General features: G+C 40.1%; 1 protein-coding gene across 1 annotated transcript in view; it reads right to left on the minus strand.

Moving 5' to 3' along the window:
• Positions 1-23,965, minus strand: part of ldah (lipid droplet associated hydrolase) — a 291,233-nt gene that overhangs the window by 150,140 nt on the left and 117,128 nt on the right. Inside the window, exon 3 of the mRNA XM_043676835.1 lies at positions 9,249-9,383. Coding sequence (XP_043532770.1) covers positions 9,249-9,383 — 135 coding nt within the window. The remainder of the gene's footprint in view (positions 1-9,248; positions 9,384-23,965) is intronic.

Consider the following 23,965-nt stretch of genomic DNA (forward strand, 5'->3'; position numbering starts at 1 on the left):
TGCTGTGCTCTTCCAGCACCACTGATCCAGAATCTGGTTTCCAGCATCTGCTGTCGTTGTTTTTACCTACCATAAAAAAGTGCATTTTAATTAGTTATTAGTCCATCAGCTATGATTGTTTGATTTTAATAAGAAAAGATATATTTTAAAGCTAAACAGAATGTTTAATAGCTACAACGGTGGTCAGTTTCTGAGTAATTTGAAAAAAAAAAGAAAGGCTTTTTAACAAAAATTCCTTAAGTGTCCTTGATAGTCAAGTATATTTGAGCATTTAAAAATACCTTAATTTTACCACCTTCTGCCCCCAAAGCTCACTAACAGACACAATTTGCGCTGGTGATTAAATTGACTTGGGAGTTTGGCAGGTTTTGTGTGGAATAATTTTTTGGCATTTGTTTTAAACTGGTGCAAAAAGATTGCAGAAAGTTGACTTGCATCTGGATGCAACTTGCATTTGAATGTGCTCAAATTGCACGAAAGAACAGCCTGACTTCACTGGAACTCCAGCCACAGCATCTCGCTGATAGGGTTAACTCCAATCTTGAAAATTATTTTGATCAAAAAAGTGGATAATACATACCTCAAGAAAAAAAGAAGTTCTTCCCCAGCCACACACTTACTTGTGTTTAAGCCCTGCCTAAGGCACACTGTTAATAATCACAAGAGCATTTTGTACATATTTCTGTGATCTTATGATAATTCCTAGCCATATTATCAAGTACAGCATTTGGCTTGTCTAGACACACAATACTACCGACAATCCACATCAGAGCATGAAATGAACATCAAATAGTGAAACCACCTGCAGGTTGCAAACAAATGTCACGTTTTTCTCCACTGAAGCAGATATTATGCTGTCCAAAGATACTTCAACCCTCAATTTCACGGGCCTATTTCAATAACACACACAATCAATATGGTCACCACACAGCTTCAAAGTTGTCAGCTGGATCAAAGGGCAACAGTCAAACAACTGATAGGTTAAAATGGGATTCTTGCTCCAATTATCATTCAACAAAGTCAGTTGCTGAAAAATATTGACAAAATAATTCTGCTAGTTGCTGTGCATAGCATTATGATCGTCACAGGACTGTATATCAAAATAACCAAATTTACAGATCATGCACAACCCCCCCACCCCCGCCATGAAAGAAGAATTAATCATAACATTTGACTCTTAAACAAAAACAGAAAATGCTGGAGTAACTCAGTATGCTGGCCGCATCCGTGGAATGAGAAACAGTGTTAACGTTTTAACTCCTATGTGTTTTTCTCTCCACAGATGATGCCACTGTTGAGTTTCTTCAGCAATTTGTTTTTGTTTCAGGTTTATAGCACCAGCAGTATTTTGCTTTTGCTTGATATTTTACTCTTGGTAACTTTTACTGCAACACAAATCCGCAACAATGTATATTAACCATGAATTAGCTGGCAAATGAAAAGATTAATTCCTCTTTAAATTGTTGATGAAATACAATGACAAACATTCCCCTTCAGCAAGTACAGCATTACTTAATGGCTGCATTATTTCACGGCATGATGCTTTTTATATACGCAGGGACAGCTGGGAGTCCTATCTGATGAGGTCTTTTCCATGGAGTTTCATGAATATGACTATCATTGGAAAAGCACAATTCTATAAGCTAACTATCTTTCAAGTCATGACAATGGTATTGCTTTCTTGAGTTCCTTTCCAACTAAGCAATCAAATATACCCCAAAGACTTTCACACACACAGTCATAGAGCACAGAAACAAACCCTTTGGTCCAACCAGTCCATGCCAAACATAATCCCAGACTAAACTCGCCCCACCTGCCTCCTCCTAGTCCATATCCCTCCAAACCTTTCCTAATCACGTACAGTACTTATCCAAATGCTTTTTAAATGCTGTATTTGTACCCACATCCACCAATTCCCCAGTAGGGTCAATCCACATACGAACCACCCGCTGTGTAAAAAATTTGCTCCTTATGTCTCTCCTCTCACATTAAAAATGTGCCCCCTAGTCTTGAAATCCCCATGGTAGGGAAAAGAGAATCACCGTTAATTCTATCTGTAACCCCCATTATTTTAAACTTGCATCTTGCCAGAGGCTTCAGATCCCTTTAGTCAATTTGCATGGTCTCTTCAAGAATTAGTATCTCCCTTTCTGCCAGCCTCTCCTGAAAGTGATTTATTTTTCTCCTCACAACAATATTTTGCACCTCGTTTTGCACCTTTTTCACTTTGTACCTGCGGATGTGCACTGATTGCCTTTCCCTTCTAGTTCATCCATTTGTAGCTCTCCTTTCTAGCATTGTTTTTAACTTCCTTCTGGCGGATATTGCGTTTAGGTCAAGGGTTGCCACATCACGTGGACTAATATTTAAAATTAAAATCAACCTCTTATTAATTGATGTAAACTCTTAAAGATCCTTCTCAAACACTTGTTTTAAAACACTGATAGATGTCCGACATTTTAAATAAGTTAAAAAACTTATTTACTATACTATTTCCTGGTCAAACGTTGTTACAACAGTGACACAATAAATGGATTTATATAGAGTTCTTCCATGAAATTGTAAATACTTTCAGAAATAGCTCATGATTTTTCTCTAAATATTAATCATAGGAAGCATTCATAACTGTACTTATCACTTGTAGTGATTGGAACCAGCTGAATCCTGCTGACCACGAGATCCTTGATTGGGGTTGTTAACCTGGACCAATTAGGAAAGCCCTGGCTGACAGATGTAACCAGGAGACTGACTCTGTGCTGGCTGGGCCATAGTCAATGTATTACTGCTGCTGCTGGTTTCTGTTTGTTTTTGGAGGAAACCTGATTCCTGAACTGGCTGAATTATATAGCCAGTTTGTTAACTGGTATTCCTTTTTTTTAAGTGAGGACTGATTTCAAAATTGCCTGAAAAAAAAGAAAAAGAAAAAATATAACTAGGAGATTTAGCATCTCCTCAGTTCAGGGACTGACTCTGAGATGGCTGGCCATAGGCAGTGTACTGTGCATATGTAAGTAAAGGATAACTTGGTGATGGGATACTGGCCTCTCTGCAGTCGTTACATCACTGTGTACGTGGTTCAGAGCAATTTCCGTTTCAGAACAAGTCCGTATTAATTGAACTGTCCTTTACTGAATATTTAATCAATTCATAGTTGAAGATTTTCAGGAGATATCCTGTGTCATTGCTTATTACCATTCTGTCCCTCATCTTAATTTTAAAATTTAGGTCTACAGATTGAGGTCAATCTGTTTCTACTGGTTCTGCTCATGGACTCTTCTGTGTTTTCAGGGCTACGGCAAGGCAGATTTCTTACAATGAAGTGTTATCTCAGAGGTGCCTAATTTTCAGGAGTTGAAGAGGTTCATGGTGCACAGGAAGAGAGTCTTGTTACCACCTGAACCACCAGAACAATAAGGGTGGATGGAGTTCTGGTGTGTGTGCTTTTAAATATCAGAGAGGGTACCTTGAACAATTTGGTGTGCTGTAGATATGGCTTAAGCCTCTCTGCGTAGCATGGTCAAATTCAGGGACATTTATCCTTATTAGAGCCATCTCCATATATGTTATTAATATGACATGTAAAATACCTCAAAAAGGCACAAATTAAAATATAAATCTACACCATATAATACTTTTTGTACAGCCAACTATTATCTTAAGCACTGAAAACAAAAATTGCTGGAAATCACAGTGGGTCAGGCAGCATACATGGAGAGAGAGCAAGCTAACGTTTCAAGTTGAGATGACTCTTCATCAAAGCTGATCTTAAGTACACTGATTTTGCTTAACATTTTAAAGAAACATCTTTTTCACTTCAGTCTGGTTCACTTCAGATATTATGATTTATTTGATACATTCTTGACGTTATGATCTTGCTTAGAGAAATGCAAGAACATTTTTGCATTCAATCTTTTCTCTTCAATATGTTGATGCCAATTACGCTATTGAATTACAGTACGGCAAGAAAACATACAATTCAAAAACAAATTATAGGTTGAATACATTCTCTCCTCCCAATAATTTCCAAAGAAAAGGTGAATAGATAAATTGGTTTACTGAAGAGCTGTCATTTTGGATCAAACTTCAAATGTATAACTGCTCGATGTCAAATATGACAGGATAGTCCATTCCGGTTCCGTAGCAGCTCTGTGGATTTGCACGCAGCTGGCATTTCAGGCTAACTTTAAGGTAAATCCTAAATTAGTACAATATGGACTGATCCTGTCCATAAAATACAGAATACAAGATGCTAGGGAACAAAGAATATGTTTTACCATAGAGGACTGCAAGAGGTTGCTAGGATTTGTGCACACAAATGATGATTTTGCATTCAAATAGTTAGTTGAAACTTTATTGCTGGAACAGCACAGCAGGTCAGGCAGCATCCAGGGAACAGGAGATTCGACGTTTCGGGCACAGGCCCTTCTTCAGGAAAGGGCCCTTTCCTGAAGAAGGGCCTGTGCCCGAAACGTCGAATCTCCTGTTCCCTGGATGCTGCCTGACCTGCTGTGCTGTTCCAGCAATAAAGTTTCAACTTTGATCTCCAGCATCTGCAGACCTCACTTTCTCTTCAAATAGTTAGGGAATGTATAGTCAGTAAAATTCACCAGGAAGTGGCATACAAGGTGAAGTTTGGACCCGTGTGTGACAGGAATTGAGGAACAGAGATTTCAATGAATTGCAGCTTAATGAGTTCTTTCTTTTCACTCATTCACAAGATTTTAGACATCCCTGCGAAGGCCAGTATTTACTGCCTACCTGTAATTATTCTTGAGAAGATATTGGTGAGTTGCCTTCTTGGATGCAGTGAAGTAGTTTGCTAGAACATTTTCAGAGGGCAAATGAGAACTAACCACAACATTGCCGACATTTATAGATGATGCCAGATATGAATAGCCAATTTTTTTTCTCTAATGAACATTTGGAGATCAGATGGTTTCTTACAATAATCCAGCAGTTTAATGGTGACCATTATGGAGTTTTACTTTTTTCTTTATTCATTCAAGGGACATTAGTGTCACTGGCAAGAGCAGACCTTCATGTGTAGCCCTAGCAATGCTTGAGAAGATAGTGGTGAGCTGCCTTCTTGAGTTGCTGCTGTCTATGTGACTTGAGCACACCTGAAACTTTGGGAGATTGCGTGCCCAAGTTTATGGAAAGGCAATGGAAAACAAAGAAACAGCTCTGGGTAACGATGATGTGTGGCTTAAAGTGAGTCTGCTCTCCCTGTTTCCTAAGGTGGTAAAGATCATTGCTTGGAAGGTGCTGTTGAAGAAATTATATTGCATGTCACTAATTTTATCGACATGATTTACAGACAAAAAATAACTGGTAAGGATAAATTATATGAGACATATTATAATAATGAATTATGATTAGATCAGATTAGATTCCCTACAGTGTGGAAACAGGCCCTTCGGCTCAACCAGTTCACACCGACCCTCTGAAGAGTAATCCACCCAGACCCATTTCCCTCCAACTAATGCACCAAACACTATGGGCAATTTAGCATGGCCAATTCACCTGACCTGCACATCTTTGGACTGTGGGAGGTAACCAGAGCACCCGGAGGAAACCCACGCAGACACGGGGAGAATGTGCAAACTCCACACAGACAGTCACCCAAGGCTGGAATTGAACCTGGGACCCTGGTGCTGTGAGGCAGCGGTGCTGACCACTGAACCACTGTGTCCCCCTCCATGGTAACGTTGTTATGGTCCCAGAGGATCAAAGGGCTTCTCTCTCATTTAACCTGAGGGTCACCATATTTCAGGTGGGGGAAAGGTTGAGAAGGAAGGACTTTCAACCAGTGCAGGAATTGAACCTACAATGTTGACGTCATTCTGAATAGTAATCCAGTGGTCCAGCCAACTGTGCTTTGGAAGTCATATATACTACAGCCAATTGCTCTGGGACGGTGCTCTGCAGTCAGATTTGTGGCCATAGAGATGTACAGCATGGAAATAGACTCTTCGGTCCAACTCGTCCATGCCAACCAAATATGCCAACCTAACCTAGTCCCACTTGCCAGCACCCAGCCCATATCCCTCCAAACCCTTCCTATTCATATGCCCATCCAGATAAATTTTAAATGTTGCAACTTTACTAGCCTCCACCACTTTCCTCTGGCAGCTCATTTCATACATGCACGACTCTCTGCATGAAAACGTTGGCCCTTAAGTCTCTTTTATATCTTTCCCCTCTCACCCTAAATCTATCCCTCTAGTTCTGGACTCCCCTACCCCAGGGAAAAGACTTTGTCTATTTATCCTATCCATGCCCCTCATGATTTTATAAACCTCTTTAAAGGTATCCCTCAGCCTCCCACGCTCCAGGGAAAACAGCCCCAGCCTATTCAGCCTCTCCCTATTGTTCAAAACCACCAAACATGGCAACATCTTTGTAAATCTTTTCTGAACCCTTTCAAGTTTCACAACATTCTCTGATAGGAAGGAAACCAGAATTGTATGCAATATTCCAAAAATGTCCTAACCAATGTCCTGCACAGCCGCAACATGACCTTCCAACTCTTGTACTCAATATCCTGACTGATAAAGGAAAGCAAACCAAATGCCTTCTTCACTATCCTATCTGTCTGTGACTCTACTTTCAAGGAGACATAAACCTGCACTCTAAGGTCTCTTTGTTCAGAAACACTCCCTAGGACCGAACCATTAAATGTTTCAGCCCTGCGAAGATTTGCTTTCCTAAAATGCAGCATCTCGCATTTATCTAAATTAAAATCCATCTGCACTGCTCAGCCCACTGGCCCATCTGATCAAGATCCTGTTGTAATCTGAGATTAACCTGCTTCGCTGTCCACGATACCTCCAATTTTGGTGTCATCTGCAAACTTACTAACTATACCTCTTGTGCTCACACCCAAATCATTTATGTAAATGATGAAAAGTAGTGGACCAGCACCAATCCTTGTGGCACTCCACTGGTCACCAGCCTTGAAGACTGATATAAAAATTAAGTTGAACACCTTTTATTTTGCTTATTGTAGAGCCAAAATATGCAGGTGTGCAACTCTTTGCTCTATGTTAATGTTCCAAGCTATTGACGGCCACCTATGCTCTCTCCTACCCCCTGAACTCACCCAGCTCCTTGGACTGTTGTTCAAGACCACCGATTGTACTGATCCCTTGGGGCCAGTACAATACCTCCGGGGCCACACATCCCATCTAAAATGGAGGCCAGCAAAGCAGTCTGAGATGAGCAGGACAATAGCCTCAGTCAGTGGGCGCAGGATGTATCGCCCCAGGCTCATCTCCCTTCTCAAGCACAATCCAAGTTTTAAGTTAAGGTGCTTTTGGCACCAGCCCAAAATATTTTTTGTTCGTGACGTCTTCAAATTGCAGTATCAAAAGTAAAGCACACTTGCAACATCTTAAGTGAATAATAGGATCATATTGAATCACTGTTTATGGCAACCAGTAAATCTGGCAATAACTATGATAGCACTGTTGTATGTTATTCACTGACTTTGATTACACTGCCTCTATGTGTTTGCCCTACTACTAATGGGGTTAAGGCTCATCTTGCAGATCATCCTCTCAACCTTCCCAAGTTGACCTCATTTAAATCATTCTAGGCCATTTGTTCCTCAGCTACCACATTTTCTTTTCTCTTGAGTAATGTGCCACATGAAAAAGGTAATAAATGGTTCACTGTTTGTATTTGCCAGCTTTATTGCTGAACATGTGTTTCATATATTAACTCAGCCCGTTCCTTCTCTCCTTACACTGAACTGCAGCACTACATCCAGCTCGTTTAGCAATGACTGCCCTGCATATGCCTTATACATCTGTGCATAATTATTCTTAATCTAGAAGAGGTTTAGGCAAGGTATTTTTTCACAAAATATGCTATAAAAATGCCCTAAGCACATTACACTGTAGTTTTGGAGTATACACAGTAGTGTGTGGAGACACCCTGAAATGAAAATGTATTGCTTCTGGATGAAAACCATGTGGAGATACTGCTCATTCATCACACTGTAGTTCAACAGCTTTATCTGCAATGCATAGTTTAAACAAAATATTGCAAGAAGGTGTATTCAGGGTCACACCTCTACAAGTCAAAGGTTTAAACATCAGTAGTAACAAACTTCTTAATAGCAGAACCCTTCATTGGAGTTTGATGCATTACAGAATGAAACAAGGCACCAGCTTGTACCTCTCAATTTAGTATATCTCGTTTTTAAGAAGCACACCTGGTAAATTTCTGGTCTTTTCTAAATGAAGATGTTTCGCTTGCTACATCAAAACATCAACTTTTATAACCCTTCATTTATATAGTGTCTAAGGCGCCAGGCGAAAATACTGAAGGATATGCCACTGCACAGAAAATGTTCTCTTCAATCTGTTCCATTTTATATAAATTAACTGCTAACTCACAATCACGGACTTCAAGAAACACTCACTTCAAATTACAGCCAAAACACGCACCCTTCCAGTCTCAACAAAAGCTCTGAGGAAGGCTCACTTGACTTTAAACATTAACTCTGATTTCTCTCCACGGATGCTCCCAGACCTGCTGAGCTTTTCCAGCAGTTTCCATTTTTGATTCTGATTTACAGCATCTGCAGTTCTTTCCGGTTTTACTCAGCAAACATTCTGTATATTTCTCCACTTCATGCAGACTGGGCTGTCTCAGTGAACAGGTTGGATATGATGCCCAATGCGCTGTTCTGAACAAAACTCCAACAGATTAAATCCTAGGAAAATTGAAAAAAAAATTGCTTAACTACTAGGAGAAAGTGAGGACTGCAGATGCTGGAGATCAGTGCTGGAGAAGCACAGCAAGTCAGGCAGTATCCGAGGAGCAGGAGAATTGACGTTTTGGGCATAAGTCCTTCATGAGGCTCGTGGGTCGGGGCTGAGAGATAAGTGGGAGGGGATGGGTTTGGGGAAAGGTAGCTGACAAAGTGATAAGTGGATGAAGGTGAGGGAGAAGGTAACTATTTCCAAATTAATATATTGCAAAGTTCATATGTGTGGTCGCCTTTCACAGATCATGCTACTTGACCTTCAGAACGTATTGAGGAGTCAACAGACATTTTTACACCAGAATACTATACCATACATATAATTCTTACTTTACAATTTAAGAAATACAGCACAGATAGTGACATTTTCAACAAAAAAAACACAAATCTGCAGAAATTTCAGAAGCTCTGCAGTTAGGTATAAACATGAGAGAAAGACAATGTTATTTTGTAGACCTCAGACCAAGGACAGTACCTTCCATCATCTCCATGTCTTCAGGGGGAACACAGTGGCCTGCATGGCTTATAGCCCAAATGGGATACCTCTGGTTGAGAATCTTGTATAAGATCCGCATAAACGGTTTATAGAAACAGACTATCCCTGGGTTCCCTGTGAAAATACATAAAAGACAATGGATCTTTTAGAAAAACAATAAAAAGTGGAAGAAAATAGGCTACAGATTCGGCTTCAGAATAAAGAAAATACAGCAGAGGAAGAAATTGTTGATTACTTAACCTGTAAAAGATTAAATTTCTTGGAAACAAAAGAGCAAACTCTATTATCTCTAATGTAGAGATAAACATCCATTTATTTATTTTGAGTATTATCCAATACAATTGAAGACAAAAGTCTAAAATAAATAAATGTCAAATAGATACAATTTCAAACTCAAAAAACTTAACAAATGATACGCATAATTTAGCGTGAGGTTAGCAGCATTTCAATTCTTTATGAAGACAAACGAGGGGGTAAAAATGAGGGGAGTTGATTTATCCGTCTCAATTACTTTAACGGTTTGACAACAAAAATGCAAATTTAAAAATCAAGTCATTGATGGACCCAGGAGCTAAGATAACACATTTGTGAGATCAGTAAATGAAAGTTGCTGAATATTAGGCTGGATTAATTAGTGAAGAGAAGAGATATCGCATCAGTCCACACTCGATTCAAATTTACATCCCAAAGATGAAACCATTATTGTTCTGCATCCAATGGATCGTTCCTTTTAATTCAATCTTCATCTTTTATTTGACTTTCGCCAGCCTCACTGCTAAGAACAGAAACTCAATGAAGTGGATTTGAGAAAGACATGGCTGGAAGGGGATTGGGGCTGGGAAGTAAATATCCAAGGTGAGTCCTGTCAAAAGCAGGTGAACGACTGTTTTGTTAGTAAGAAATGAAATTAAATCAATCGGAAAAACAATACTGGGTTGAAACGTGTAGAACTTGTGCAGGTAGAGTTGAGGTAGAGCAAAACAAAAATCCTAATGGGAGCCTAATGCCAGGCTTCCTAGCAGTTGTCAGGATATGGGGAAGAAAATAAATCAGGAGATAGAAAAGTCACATAAGAAAGGCGCTATTACAATAACCATGGGGGACTTCAATATGCAGGCGGATTGGGAAAATCAGGTTGGCAGTGGATTCCAAGAAAAGGAATTTGTGGAATGTCTACAAGATGGTTTCTTTGTGGTAGAGCCCACCAGGGAACAGACAGTTCTGGATTTGGGGATGTGCAATGAGGCAGACTTGATTAGGGAGTGTAAGCTCTAGAGGGCAGTGATATGATAGGATTCACCCTGCAGTTTGAGGGAGAAGACTAAATCAGATGTAATGGTATTACAATTGAGTAAGGGTAACTACAAAGACATGAGGGAGGAGCTGGCCAGAGATGATTGGAAGGGAAGCCTAGCAGGGATGATGGTGGAACACCAATGCCAGGAGTTTCTGGGAATAATTTGGGAGGCACAGCAGGAATTCATCCCAAGGAAGAAGAAACATATGAATGGGAGGATGAGACAACCATGACTAAAAATGGAGGTCAAGAACATCATAAAAGCAAAATAAAAAGTATCCAATGTGATGAAAATTAGTGAGAAGCCAGAGAATTGGGAAGCCTTTAAATGCCAACACAGGACAACTAAAAAAGCCATGATGTGGAGGTGCCGGTGTTGAACTGGGGTGGACAAGGTCTGAAGTCACATGACACCAGGTTATAGTCCAGTAGGTTTATTTGAAATTTCAAGCTTTCGGAGCGCAATTCCTTTGACAGGTGAAATGGTAGTGCTCCGAAAGCTTGAGATTTCAAATAAACCTGTTGGACTATAACCTGGTGTCATGTGAATTCTAAGTAAAAAAGCAATAAGAGTGTGAGATAATGAAATATGAGGGGAAGCTAGAAAGAACTATAAAATAAGATTTCAAGAGATTTTTTAAGATATATAAGACAAGGGCAAGAGTAAACATTCAACCACTCGAAAATGAGACTCGAAAAGTAGTAATGCGGAACAAAGACTCAACTAATTGGATCTTAAGAAAATTGAAAGTGTTGCTCATCTATTTCCAGATTAATATACTTAGACGGATGTAAATGTGCTCCCCTTCACAAAACATTCTGCATGATCGTTAAAATGTTTTGCAGCTTCAAAAGGGCATTTTTACACATGATCAATGTACCATGCATCTAATTCTTACTTTATAATTCAACAAAGTATAACACAGAAGGTGATATTTTAAGTTAAAAAAAACTGTCACAATTTCAGATGGTCCAGTTCATGAGCTGGCTATCTGTTCCTGCATGCAAACAATCCTTACAGCAGCATTCCAATGGAAGCCATCAGAGTGCTCCAAATGCAGCATTAAAGTGAAGAGTCATATTGTAAGTGGATCAGAGATGTGCCATTACAATGCCAATCACTGTGGACACAGAGTGCATGCGACTGCTACCCATGGGATTGTGCTGCAAGATATTGGTATTAGGTGTCCGGGTTGGAGGTCCACAGGAGCAAGCATTGAGCTGGAGTCAGCAGTGACATTTATGCCGGGGATCCTCAGCTTCTAGTTTCTATCCAGTGGGGAAGCGGACGCATATGAATTAAGTGAAATTATGTCATTAGGAGGGTGATAATGAGTGATAATCCATGCTAAAAGGCCTCTTGCTACTCACTAGCCAGAATCTCATTTCAACATCCAGGATTTGATTAAAAAGTGAGACTCCTTGGATTACGCATCGAGAAGGACGTTGCTCAGCACCTTGCCCAGTTTCCCAAAATTTCTCACCACAGCCCATGTCGCTCAGAGGCTGGGATGACTCTGCCCACGGTTTGAGAGTTCAGAATTAAATAGCCGATTACAAGATTTTCTTCAATGAAAGAAAGAGAAATTGTATTAATAACTGAGAAAAAAAACTAATAGAAGATAAGGTCAAATGTAGCCATGACATTTTTAAAAAAGGGTGAGGGCCTACTATAGGAGGCACAGGAAGATAAAAGAATATATAATTTAAAAGTTCATGAGGTGTTCGGTTTATAACCTGAGACCACTGTGGTTTATATCTTGCATCCTCAGCAGTGTTGAAATTTGAAATTATCTTTAGGATTTTAGTGAACAAATATTTTCCAAGTTGCTCTGTCATTGGATGTCGTTCTTTCAGAAATACTGAGGGAAAACTGGGAGGTAGTCTTCCAGTCCTGTTGTTAATATTCCAATTTTTCCTTTTTTTGCTGCCTGCCAAACCAGCTGCTAAAAATATGGTTCATGCATGTATTCTGGTGCTTGGCTTTACTGGTGCTCTAAGCTGGATAACTGCAGGCAATTCTTTCACCTTATGAAGTGAAAAAATCCATAAATGTGTAAATAAAGCAGTAGATGCAGATCTGAGTTTCAATGCCTTTTTTATACCTCTGTTAGTTTTATTTCAGACTGGTTCGTGTTTACTGATTGTTTCCTTAATTGGTTTGACTTGTGACTAGATGATTGCTGCAGCCAATGTCTCATGAGACTTTAAAGGAACCAAAGACAAGTCAGCCTAGAGACCAATGGGCAAAAGAACAACATTTTTCCTCGTTCGTCTGGATGCTTCCAATTTCTAGACCCCAGGGTAACAGAAGACTCACGTGAGGTAAAGTTCAACACCAAAAGCCTTAACTAAAGTCAATTGAGTGCAATGTATGGCGCGGGTAACCCAAAATGATAGCGGTGGGACTCAGAGTGAACGACAACGGATGATTTGGAAATTCAAACTTCTAATTCTGCTAACAGAAGCCTCTTACAATTTATAAAAAGAAATTTGGATTCTTAAGCTGCAAATAAAAAGATAAAGGACAACAAAGGTGACTGGAAAATACAAATTTTAGCAAGTTTTGAGAAGATTTGTAGCTCAGGTTGAGATCCTGGATGTAGGTTTGCTCGCTGAGCTGGAAGGTTCATTTCCAGACGTTTCGTCATCCTACTAGGTAACATCTTCAGTGGGCCTCAGGAAATCACTGTACATGATTTCTACTTTATATTTATATTTTTGGGTTTCTTTGTGTTGGTGTTGACATTCCCTGTGGTGATGGAATTTCCTGTTCTTTTTCTCAGGTGTGGTGGATGGGGTCTGATGTGTTTGTTGATGGCATTCCACCGGAACTCTATGCTTCTAGGAATTCTCGTGCGTGTCTCTCTTTGGCTTGTCCTAAGGTGGATGTGTTGTCCCAGGAAGGACACCATTTCGACTGGGACCACACATGCATCTTATAACAAGTAAAAAAAAGAGACAAGCACGAGAATTCCTAGAAGCATGGCATTCCATCTGGAACTCTATTAACAAACACATCGAGTTAGACCCCATCTACCACCCCCGAGAAAAAGAACAGGAAATGACATAACAACGGGACATGACATCATCACAGGAAAAGACATTACCACAGGAAATGACAACACCAACCCAAAGAAACCCAAACATTTAAATAGAAAGCAGAAATCATGCACAGTGCTTCGCCTGAGGCCGACTGAAGATGTTACCTAGTAGGGTGACGAAACGTCTGGATATGAACCTTACAGCTCAGTGAGCAAACCTACATCCATATCCAAATCTATAATAAACACCGTAATATTCTATTACAGAGTTAAGGCAAGGTGTTAGACAAATATAACTGAAATTCCATTTGACCAGACAAGAATCTTAAATGTAGGAGAGAGTAGATGGCCACAATTTTAATAATATATAAAGTTATGTTGTCAATGTTCCAAACAGTTAAAAGTAATTGATTTTAAAAATAGCGTGCAGTAAATTGGTTGAGCATGTTGTTGAGCAGGTAAAGTCACTGATTATATTCAAGATGATGGTCAATAGATTTTGGGCTATTTTGAAATGAGAGTTTATGGGAATAGTGGGAAAAGGTGAAGTTGAAATAGTCAATCAGCCGTAATCTTGTTGAATGGCAGACGAGTAACCAATCAGTCTCTTCCTGTCCCTCCTACTTACAGATCGTTCAAATGTGAATGGTACAACTGAAACCAGACATTGCGTTTCTTTTTTTTTTACATCTAGCACTTATTCCATTGCTAGTTCCGATGTCACCTTCCCAGAGAAATTTTTAGTTACCAGGAGTAATGCTGCAAACTGAAATTGTCCAACAGTTATCTCGTTGCTCTGAAGCTGTGGAAATAATCCTGAAATGTAAAAAGGGATGGCAGAGAAGGGTATAATACTTTAAAAAGGTATAGATTCCATATGATGATATAAGATTTGCCAGCAGCAAGAACAGCTGCATACCAAATTATTCTTACTTTGTCCCTGTTTTAATTTGGATTTCAAGAGATTATCATCATCCTGATGGCATTAACACTCCTAAATACTGGCTGCTTTATCTCAGCAGCAAACTCACAAGCCCAATTTTCAATTCTATGTTCATAATAAGGAAGTTAGGTGTAGCAATGTAAATTCTGGGAGTTAGTTCATGGCTGCTTCTCTTATGAAACCTTAGTAAAACAGGCCAATATAAGAAAGTGAGGACTGCAGATAGAGTCATAGAATCATAGAGATGTACAGCATGGAAACAGACCCTTCGGTCCAACCCGTCCATGTTGGAGATCAGAGTCAAAAAGTGTGGCACTGGAAAAGCACAGCAGGTCAGGCATCATCTGAGGAGCACGAGAATCAACATTTCAGGCAAAAGCCCTTCATCGGCATTCTCCTGTTCCTCGGATGCACTTTCAGGCCAATATAAGAGCAATTTGCCAGATACTGCAGTTTATTGCATAATCAGAATACATAATCAGCTGCAGTATGCAAACAACCTGTTGTTACTCTACTAGCTGACTAATTGTTACATTGGAGTACCATTCTAGCGAGAACTTCTCTTGTATTTGACTGGAACTCTGAAGTCAAATTGTTCAGCAAGATTTCTTACATCAGTCAATCTCCTCAGCTCTGCAGGAGTCATCTCTGCAGGAGTCTTTCAGTGTAATGCCCTGGGCCCAACCGTCTTCAACTGCTTCATCAAAGATGTCCCTTCTATCATAAGGTCAAAGGTGAACATGTACACTGATGTTCGCACAAGTTTAATGTAACTTTGCGACTTCTCAGATAAAAAGTAATCGGAGTCCAAATGTGCAAGAATGAATAACATTCATATTTATGCCACACAAGTAATGCACACAAGTAATTAGCATATCCAACAAGAGACAATTCAACCATTGTCCCTTGACGTTCAGCAGCATTACCATCACTGAATATCCCACTATCAATATTTTGAGAGTTACCATTAACCAGAAACTTAACTGGACTAACCATTTAAATACTGTGATTGCAACAGCAGGTTAGATGCTGAGAATTCTGTGCTGAGATACTCCCATCATAACTACCCAAATGCCAGTCCACCACCTACAACACAAAAGTTTGAGAGTAATGAAAAATGCCCCACTTGCCTGGATGGGTGCAGCGCCACCTACACTCAACATGTTTGATGCCATTCAAGAGTAAGCATCTTGATTGGTACCTCATCTAATTCACTATCAACATTCATTCCCTCCACCAGCGATCCACAGTGGCAGCAGTGAGCACCATTTACAAGATGCATCAAGGCACGTCACACAGCACTTCCCAAATCCACGATCTTTACCCCCGAGATTCACAAAGACAGCAGATACATCGGAATCCCATCATCTGCAAGTTCCCCTCTAAACCACACACTATCCAATGGAACTACATCACCATTCCTTCACTGTCGCTGCATCAAAATCTTGGAACTCCATCCCGAACAGCATTGTGGGTATAACCTCAATGAATGTAGCAGCTCAAGAATGCAGCTCGCCACATCTTTTCCTGGGCAATTAGGGATGGGCAATAAATGCTGGCTAAGCCAGAGATACCGGTGACTGAATTAAAAACAAAAATCAGTCACAACAACTTTAAAATAACAGCTGAATTATTTTGAGCCAGCTATAAAATATCCATCCTGCTGGAACCTTTGCTGGGTTAAAGTGGCTTATTTTTCTAGTAGTGTAATCCTAGAAATTGAACGAAACGGCACCAGAATAAAAGCATTTTTGAATTGCTGTTCAACATTATTTCCCTTAGCACCAGTATTTCCTCAGGTAAGAATATAGAATAGTCATTGAACGGTTACAGTACAGAAAGATGTCTTTCATCTAGTTGTATCTGAGCAGCCTGCACAAAGTCAGCCACTTCAAATAATCTCAGGAATGTTCATGCACAGAAGACGACCATTCAGTCCACTGTGCCTAAACGGCTCATTAAATAAATATCTAGTGCACAGAATCATAGAAAACTTAACTTGCTGGCATCACATTCAAACTGCATTTTGATAGCCAACTCATCTGTCTATTTTTTTCCTGACTGTGCAATTATGTGATAAATAAATTCCTATAGTCGTTACCCTGATGCCTAAAAATCACATATTTAATGCTTTATATTTTGTATGTTATATTTTAAAATATCTGATGTGTTGAACTTGTGCCATAAACAGTGTAAACCCTCACCACTGCTTCCATTCCCCTTCTTGGCTCAAATGACACAGTCACAACACGGGGTTGTATGCAATGCCAAAGCTGAACTTCTCATCTCATCTACACTGAGAAAGCAAGAATGCCTACTATAGCTCAGCTGTAGTCTTTGCTCCCAACAGTGTTATCAGCGACCCTTTAGAGGGTTTCAATTTACAGGCACAAACTCACATTCCATTAGTTCGCCACACTCCATGCCAACATCACATTGCCTGACAAAGTCTAATGAATACTTTACTGTATTTTTTTCATGATAACACACAATTTATTTCCAAATAAAGTTGTTACCAAATTACTGATGATTTCATTGGAAGTGTGCAACATCTTTTACAGACAAACTTTATACAGGGATAGGAGTGGCACAATATTTCATGTAAAGATTAACATTACCTCCTTTTCTCGCATGAGAGCTCAAATGCTCAAAATCCTTACCACTTTTCCTTTAAAAGAAGAAACCAGCCAAGGTTGAAGATTCTAGTGTTTAGTATTTATAGCAAAACTTTAAATACATTATGCCTATACAAATAGTGAACACAATAAAGTTTCTACCAAAATTATTTCTTAATTTAGATGGATGAAAATGATTGCACTGGGAGAATGGCTGAAATACTCCATTAAAATGCTACAAACTTTGTGCACTTCTTTATATTAAGTCCTTTCTTTAATTTCTTTTCTAATACATCTATAAATTTGAAGAACTAATGTAACCTTAACAGTGATCTAAGATGCAAATATGGCACTTGTCTCAGCGACTTCAATTAGCTTCTGAGAACATGGCATGAATCTTAACTGAATATAGCACATCAAATTTTGAAAAATCTGGCTCAAATCAAGAGTTAACGTAACATTGCAAATCCCCGTCTGAACAAGTAACAAGAACCAATAAAAACCAAGCTACAACAAAATCCAATTCTGTCAGAATTTTACTCTTCTGTCCTCAACTTCACACATATTAGTTATAAAGAATTCTGCTACAATATGCAGTTGCACCAGTGGTTACAAATCTTTTCAACAGCTATGAGTACAGTACGAATACAGCTGTGCCATACCATGAAACTGTTAAAAGAAACATGTCGAATACATACTGGATGGATGTGGGTAGCTGATGTTGTCAATTTGTATTTAGAACACTACCATTTATGCAACTTCCAGTTTTCTGCCAGCGTAGTTTTGACATGGAATTACATTTGTTTGTACAGGTATATAACATTCGGACAAATGCACATCTGAGAAATATCATAACAAGGCACAGTAGAGAAACCACAGATGAAAACTGAGTGAGAGTCTTGAAATATCATCACAGCCTTTATCCTGTAGATGTTTATATAAGAATGTGCAAACAAAAAGTTCAGTTCCGTATCTAAAACGATAGAATACAAATAAAACAGAATGGTAATACATAACTTGTACAATCATAGATTGTACAATTTACAACAGAACCAGTTGGCTCCAGACCTCATCACAACTGTGATCTAAACAAAGATGCAAGAGCTGAATGCCTGAAGAGAATCAAAAATAACTATCCTTGACATCAAACTCAAACAAAACTGACCTCAAGGGGATATCCTTATGGTTGTGGTTGTTAGAAGTCAGCCGGAAAGCATTATTACAACTCATTTGCTGATTAAACCTTTAGACATATCTTTTTTACCTCTAGACTTGACACCTAGCCAGTGTCTCAGGCTCCCTGTATGAATTTGACTTTGTTAAAACTCTGTTGACTATGTCCTAAACTTGCATAAAGTCTCATTCCAGTGCCTCGCTGACCTACATTGAGTTCCAGTTAAGCAGCATTTTATTTGAAAATTCTCATTCTTGCTTCAAATCCCACCATGACCTTGCCGCTGTAATTGCCTTCAGTCCCACAATGCTGTTATCTATCTGTCCTCCTCTAATTCAGCTCTCTTGAGCAGTCTGGATGTACAAACATTGGTGACTGTGCTTTCAGTTGTCTGCAAAGGCTTTAAACTCTTGAATTCCTTCCATACACCTCTATACCTCACTTTTTTTTAAAGATGCTCCTTAGCCTTACCTCTTTGACCAAATTTTAGATCATCCATCTTAATATCGCCTGATGTGGTTAAGTGTCAGATTTTGGTTTCTGACGCTCCTGAGAAACACCTTGTGATGTTTTATTAAATTGAGCTATACAAATACAAGTTGTTGCCAATGCAGAAGCTTTTCAAAGCGGTACCTTCAGTCTTACTGCAGTCACCTGCTTCATGAAAGATCATCTTTCTGTCACGGGGAGTTACAGAATCATACAGTACAGAAGAGGCTCTTTGGCCCATTGAGTCTATACTGCCACTCTTCAATGATTCTACTGTTTCTCCCACTGGATGTCCATGACCAGCCTGGTCATACCTCACGCTTTTAGGGGACTATGTTCACTCAGTTGATCAATAGTACAAGGTTAAAGAGTTAAAAATCACACAACACCAGGTTATAGTCCAACAGGTTTAATTGGAAGCACAGTAGCTTTCAGAGCAACGCTCCTTCATCAGGTGGTAGTGGAGGGCTCAATCCTAACACACAGAATTTATAGCAAACATTTACAGTGTGATGTAACTGAAATTATACATTGAAAACTTGATTGTCTGTTAAGCGTTTCATATGTTAGAATACAGTGATAGTTTCACTTCTTTCATGTGTAAATCACAAAACCTTTTTTTTAAAAAGTTGCATTCTCGGGTTAGCTGTTAACAATGGTGATAGCTAGACAGTATGTTGAAGGTGTTAGCCCCCTGTGTTCTCTGTCTATGACCTGATGTTTAGATTGATTCTAATCTAAGATGTGAGATAACGGAGTTTTACATAAATTCATGCAGTTTTTGAGCTCAGAGCTCTACATGAATGCATGCAGTTTTTGAGCAAAGTACAATGTAACCCTGCAAGTACAAATTCACCCCACAAAATATATGTGTACATGTGGGTCTTTGTCTGTTGGTCACCTGTAATGTGACATGAACCCAAGGTCCCGGTTGAGGCCCTCCCTATGGGTACCGAACTTAGCTATCAGCCTCTACTCGGTCACTTTTCTCTGCTACCTGTCCTGAAGTCCACCTTGAAGGATGGTCACCCGAAGGTCCGAGGCTGAATGTTCTGGACCACTGAAGTGTTCCCCAACTGGGATGGAACCCTCCTGTCTGTTGATTGTTGTGCGGCGCCCATTCATCTGTTGTCGTAGCCTTTGCTTGGTTTCCTCAATGTACCATGCCTCCGGGCATCCTTGCCTGCAACATCTAAGATAGACAACTTGGCCGAGACACATGAGTACCTACCATGTACAAGGTGGGAGGTGTTCCCACGCATAATGGTGGTAACCATGTCCACGCTCTGACACGTCTTGCAGCGCCTACCTTGACAGGGTTGTATGGAGTTGTCCTGAGAGCCGGCAGCTTGCTACGAACAATGATCTGTTTGAGGTTTGGCGGTTGTTAAAGGCAAGTAGTGGAGGTGTGGGGAAGATCATGGCGAGGTGATCATCCTCATTGATAATGTGTTGCAGGTCATGAATAACATGGTGTAATTTTTCAGCTCCTGGGAAATACTGAACAACGAAGGGTACCCTGTCGGTTGCAGCACGTGTCTGTCTCCTGAGGAGGTCATTACGGTTCCTTGCTGTGGCACATTGGAACGGGTGGTTGATGAGTTGGGCATTGTACCCCGTTCTTGTAAGGGCATCCCTGAGTACTTCCAGGTGTCCGTCACGTTCCTCCTCATCTGAGCAGATCCGGTGTATGCCTAGGGCTTGTCCATAGGGAATGGCTGTTTTAATATGTTTTGGGTGGAAGCTGGAGAAGTGTAGCATTGTGAGGTTGTCTGTGGGTTTGCGGTAGAGTGTGGTGCTGAGGTGTCCATCCTTGATGGAGACATGTGTCCAAGAATGAGACAGATAGTCGAGAGTAGTCCATGGTGAGTTTGATGGTGGAATGAAACTTGTTGATGTCACTGTGTAGTTTTATCAGTGACTCCTTGCCATGGGTCCAGAGGAAGAAAATGTCGTCATCTCCTAATCAAGGTAAAAGAGAGTAGTGTTCCAAGTTTACGGATGCGGCTAAAATAAAAGAGTCCTGAGTAAACAAAAGAAATATTGAAAACCAAAAGAAATATTGATAAATCAACAGAATTAATTCTGTCTTTCAATGTCAGGAGAGATAAGGTGGAATGTTTTGGATATATGAAAAAAAGTCTTACACTTTGGTAAAAGAATGACATTAACGAGCAGGCTTTGTGGTTAACAAGACATTAAAAACAAGACACTAACTTTAGTTAGTGAATGCCATAAAAATGCTTTAGGAGTATACAGTTTTATTGGGACTGCTTTTGTTACAACAAATGGATCATACAGTGATTTGACAGCACTCTTTAAAATTTTGAAGATAGACACAGAAAAATAAAAGCAAATGACAGTGGATGCTGGAAATCTGAAATAAAAAGAACAAGTACTGGACAAACTCAACAAGTCTAGCAAGCAGTAATGCCTCACAGTACCAGGGACCCAGGTTCGATTCCACTGTCAGTGTGGAGTTTGCACATTCTCCCCGTGTTTGTGTGGGTTTCCTCTGGGTGCATTGGTTTCCTCCCACAGTCCAAAAATGTGCAGATTAGATGGATTGGCCGTGCTAAGTTGCCCATAGTGTCCAGGGATGTGCAGGCTATCTGAATCAGCCATGGAAAATGTGGGATACTGGGATTGGGTAGAGGGGTGCGTCAGAGTGGAATGCTCTTTGGAGGGTTGGTATGGACTTGATAGGCTGAATGGCCAGCTTCCACACTGTAGAGATTTTATGGTTTGAAATGTTTTGAGATAAATATGGCTCTCCTTTGTTCTGAAGAAGAGTCATTTGGCCTCAAATTTCAACACTTTTTCTCTCTCCACAGATGCTGCTTGGTCCGCTGAGTTTCTTTAGCACTCCTATTTGTATTTCAACTTGAAACAGACTAAGGTGGTGACTGAGGGGTTTGGAACTGAAGTAGAAAGGGGGAACCTAAATAAGAAGTAAATTCATCTATTTCGGAGTGAGAGCAGAACAGTATAATAGGTTGCAAAGTTGTGCAATGTGCTATTGGAGTCATGTGACTGCAGCAGAAACCATGTCAACATTTGAAAAGATGCAGGATTTGAAGGAAAAAGTAAGAAAGAGTTAGAAGAATAATAGATGCACACAGCATTAGTGTTCATGTTCAAGTGGAGGATCGACAACTTCATGGACAGTTTGAGCTAAATAGCTTGTTTCCATGTTAAAAATTCTGCATACTTCGATGTTCAGCTCTATCACAATGTTCAAAACAATGGAACAGTTATATTCTGAACCTGAGCAGCTAAGCAATAAGTAATGTGCACATAAAATTCAGTCGTCTAGCATTTACTGTTAGTAATACAAGGTTTGTTGCTGAGCTTCTCCAGCAATTTCTATTTTTGTTTGTGAAGGTTATGCTCAATTCTGGCACAAGTTCTTTTACTGATCCATTGACTAATGTCCCAAACAATCTCTGACTGCAACTTATTGCTTGAATTTAAGTGCTCAGACTGGTTGAGTGGCTTATAATGTTGCGACCAAAGATTTCAGTGTTTTTAAGAGGAATTGGACAGTTACTTGAATAAACAATTGTTTAAGAGCATGGCAACAAACAATAGACAGATTGGAATAGGTAGCTCATGTGAAGAAATATCCAAAGATTAAATAGTATGTTTCTGTGTATAATTCTAAACGTGCCATCTATAATATCGATATGGATTAGGAACAATGCACTCGCTTGTGACAATTCTGCCATATGTTTACAATTTTTACATTTGTATCTAAAATATCTTGCATGTTTGTAGTTATCTACTTCATTGTGAAAGAATGAAGTAAATGTAAAAGAGTAACCGTAAAAATTGGAATAAAAGCTATCTGATTTTTGCAACTGAATTTAATCTTGGTAACAAGCATAGAAATTCAGTTCTGGTTCATTGTAGAAATCAAATGAAATAAGTACTGTCCCCTAATGTACCTGTCCATTCATTCCTTCAGGCCTGATAGTACTGAAGATATTGCTTTGAGGAGCTCCTGCATTTGTAACAAAACCAATCGTACAACAACTGTCTGGACATAATAGTACAGTGGTTTGATACTGGGCTACCGATTCAGAGGTTGAATACAAATACTCTGCATGGCAAGTTTAAGAATTGGATTCAATGAATTCTCTCATTTCCAGGCAGGCACCAGCAAACAGCAATGAGAGTTACCAGGTTGCTGTAAAAACAGAACTAGTTCTCTCACATACTTTATTGCTCTAATCGATATGTGAGTCTATTCCTAGACATAACGGTTGTCATTTAATCACCTCTGAAATGGCTGAGCAAGTTACTCGATTATCAAAAATAATCACTCTCATGACAAATGGGGAGAGTCAATATATGAGGAAAGTGTGCCAAGCAGGCTAAGATAAAAGGTAGGGAGGAGGGACTTGGGGGAGGGATGTTGGAAATGCGATAGGTGGAAGGAGGTTAAGGTGAGGGTATTAAGGTGAGGGTGATAGGCCGGAGTGGGGGTGGGGCGCGGAGAGGTCAGCAAGAAGATTGCAGATTAGGAAGGTGGTGCTGAGTTCGAGGGTTGGGACTGAGACAAGGTAGGGGAAAATGAGGAAACTGGAGAAATCTGAGTTCATCCCTTGTGGTTGGAGGGTTCCTAGGCGGAAGATGAGGCACTCTTCCTTCATTGCCAAACCATAGCGTGTTGCTATGGTTTGGCGATGGAGGAGTCCAAGGACCTGCATGTCCTTGGTGGAGTGGGAGGGGGAGTTGAAGCGTTGAGCCACGGGGTGGTTGGGTTGGTTGGTCCGGGTGTCCCAGAGGTGTTCTCTGAAACGTTCCGCAAGTAGGCGGCCTGTCTCCCCAATATAGAGGAGGCCACATCGGGTGCAGCAGATGCAGTAAATGATGTGTGTGGAGGTGCAGGTGAATTTGTGGTGGATATGGAAGGATCCCTTGGGGCCTTGGCGGGAAGTAAGGGGGAAGGTGTGGGCGCAAGTTTTGCATTTATTGCGGTTGCAGGGGAAGGTGCCGGGAGTGGAAGTTGGGTTGCTGGGGGGTGTGGACCTGACGAGGGAGTCACGGAGGGAGTGGTCTTTTCAGAACGCTGATAGGGGAGGGGAGGGAAATATATCCTTGGTGATGGGGTCCGTTTGGAGGTGGCAGA

Source organism: Chiloscyllium plagiosum, chromosome 3 (assembly GCF_004010195.1).
Source record: "Chiloscyllium plagiosum isolate BGI_BamShark_2017 chromosome 3, ASM401019v2, whole genome shotgun sequence".
Classification (NCBI taxonomy): domain Eukaryota; kingdom Metazoa; phylum Chordata; class Chondrichthyes; order Orectolobiformes; family Hemiscylliidae; genus Chiloscyllium; species Chiloscyllium plagiosum.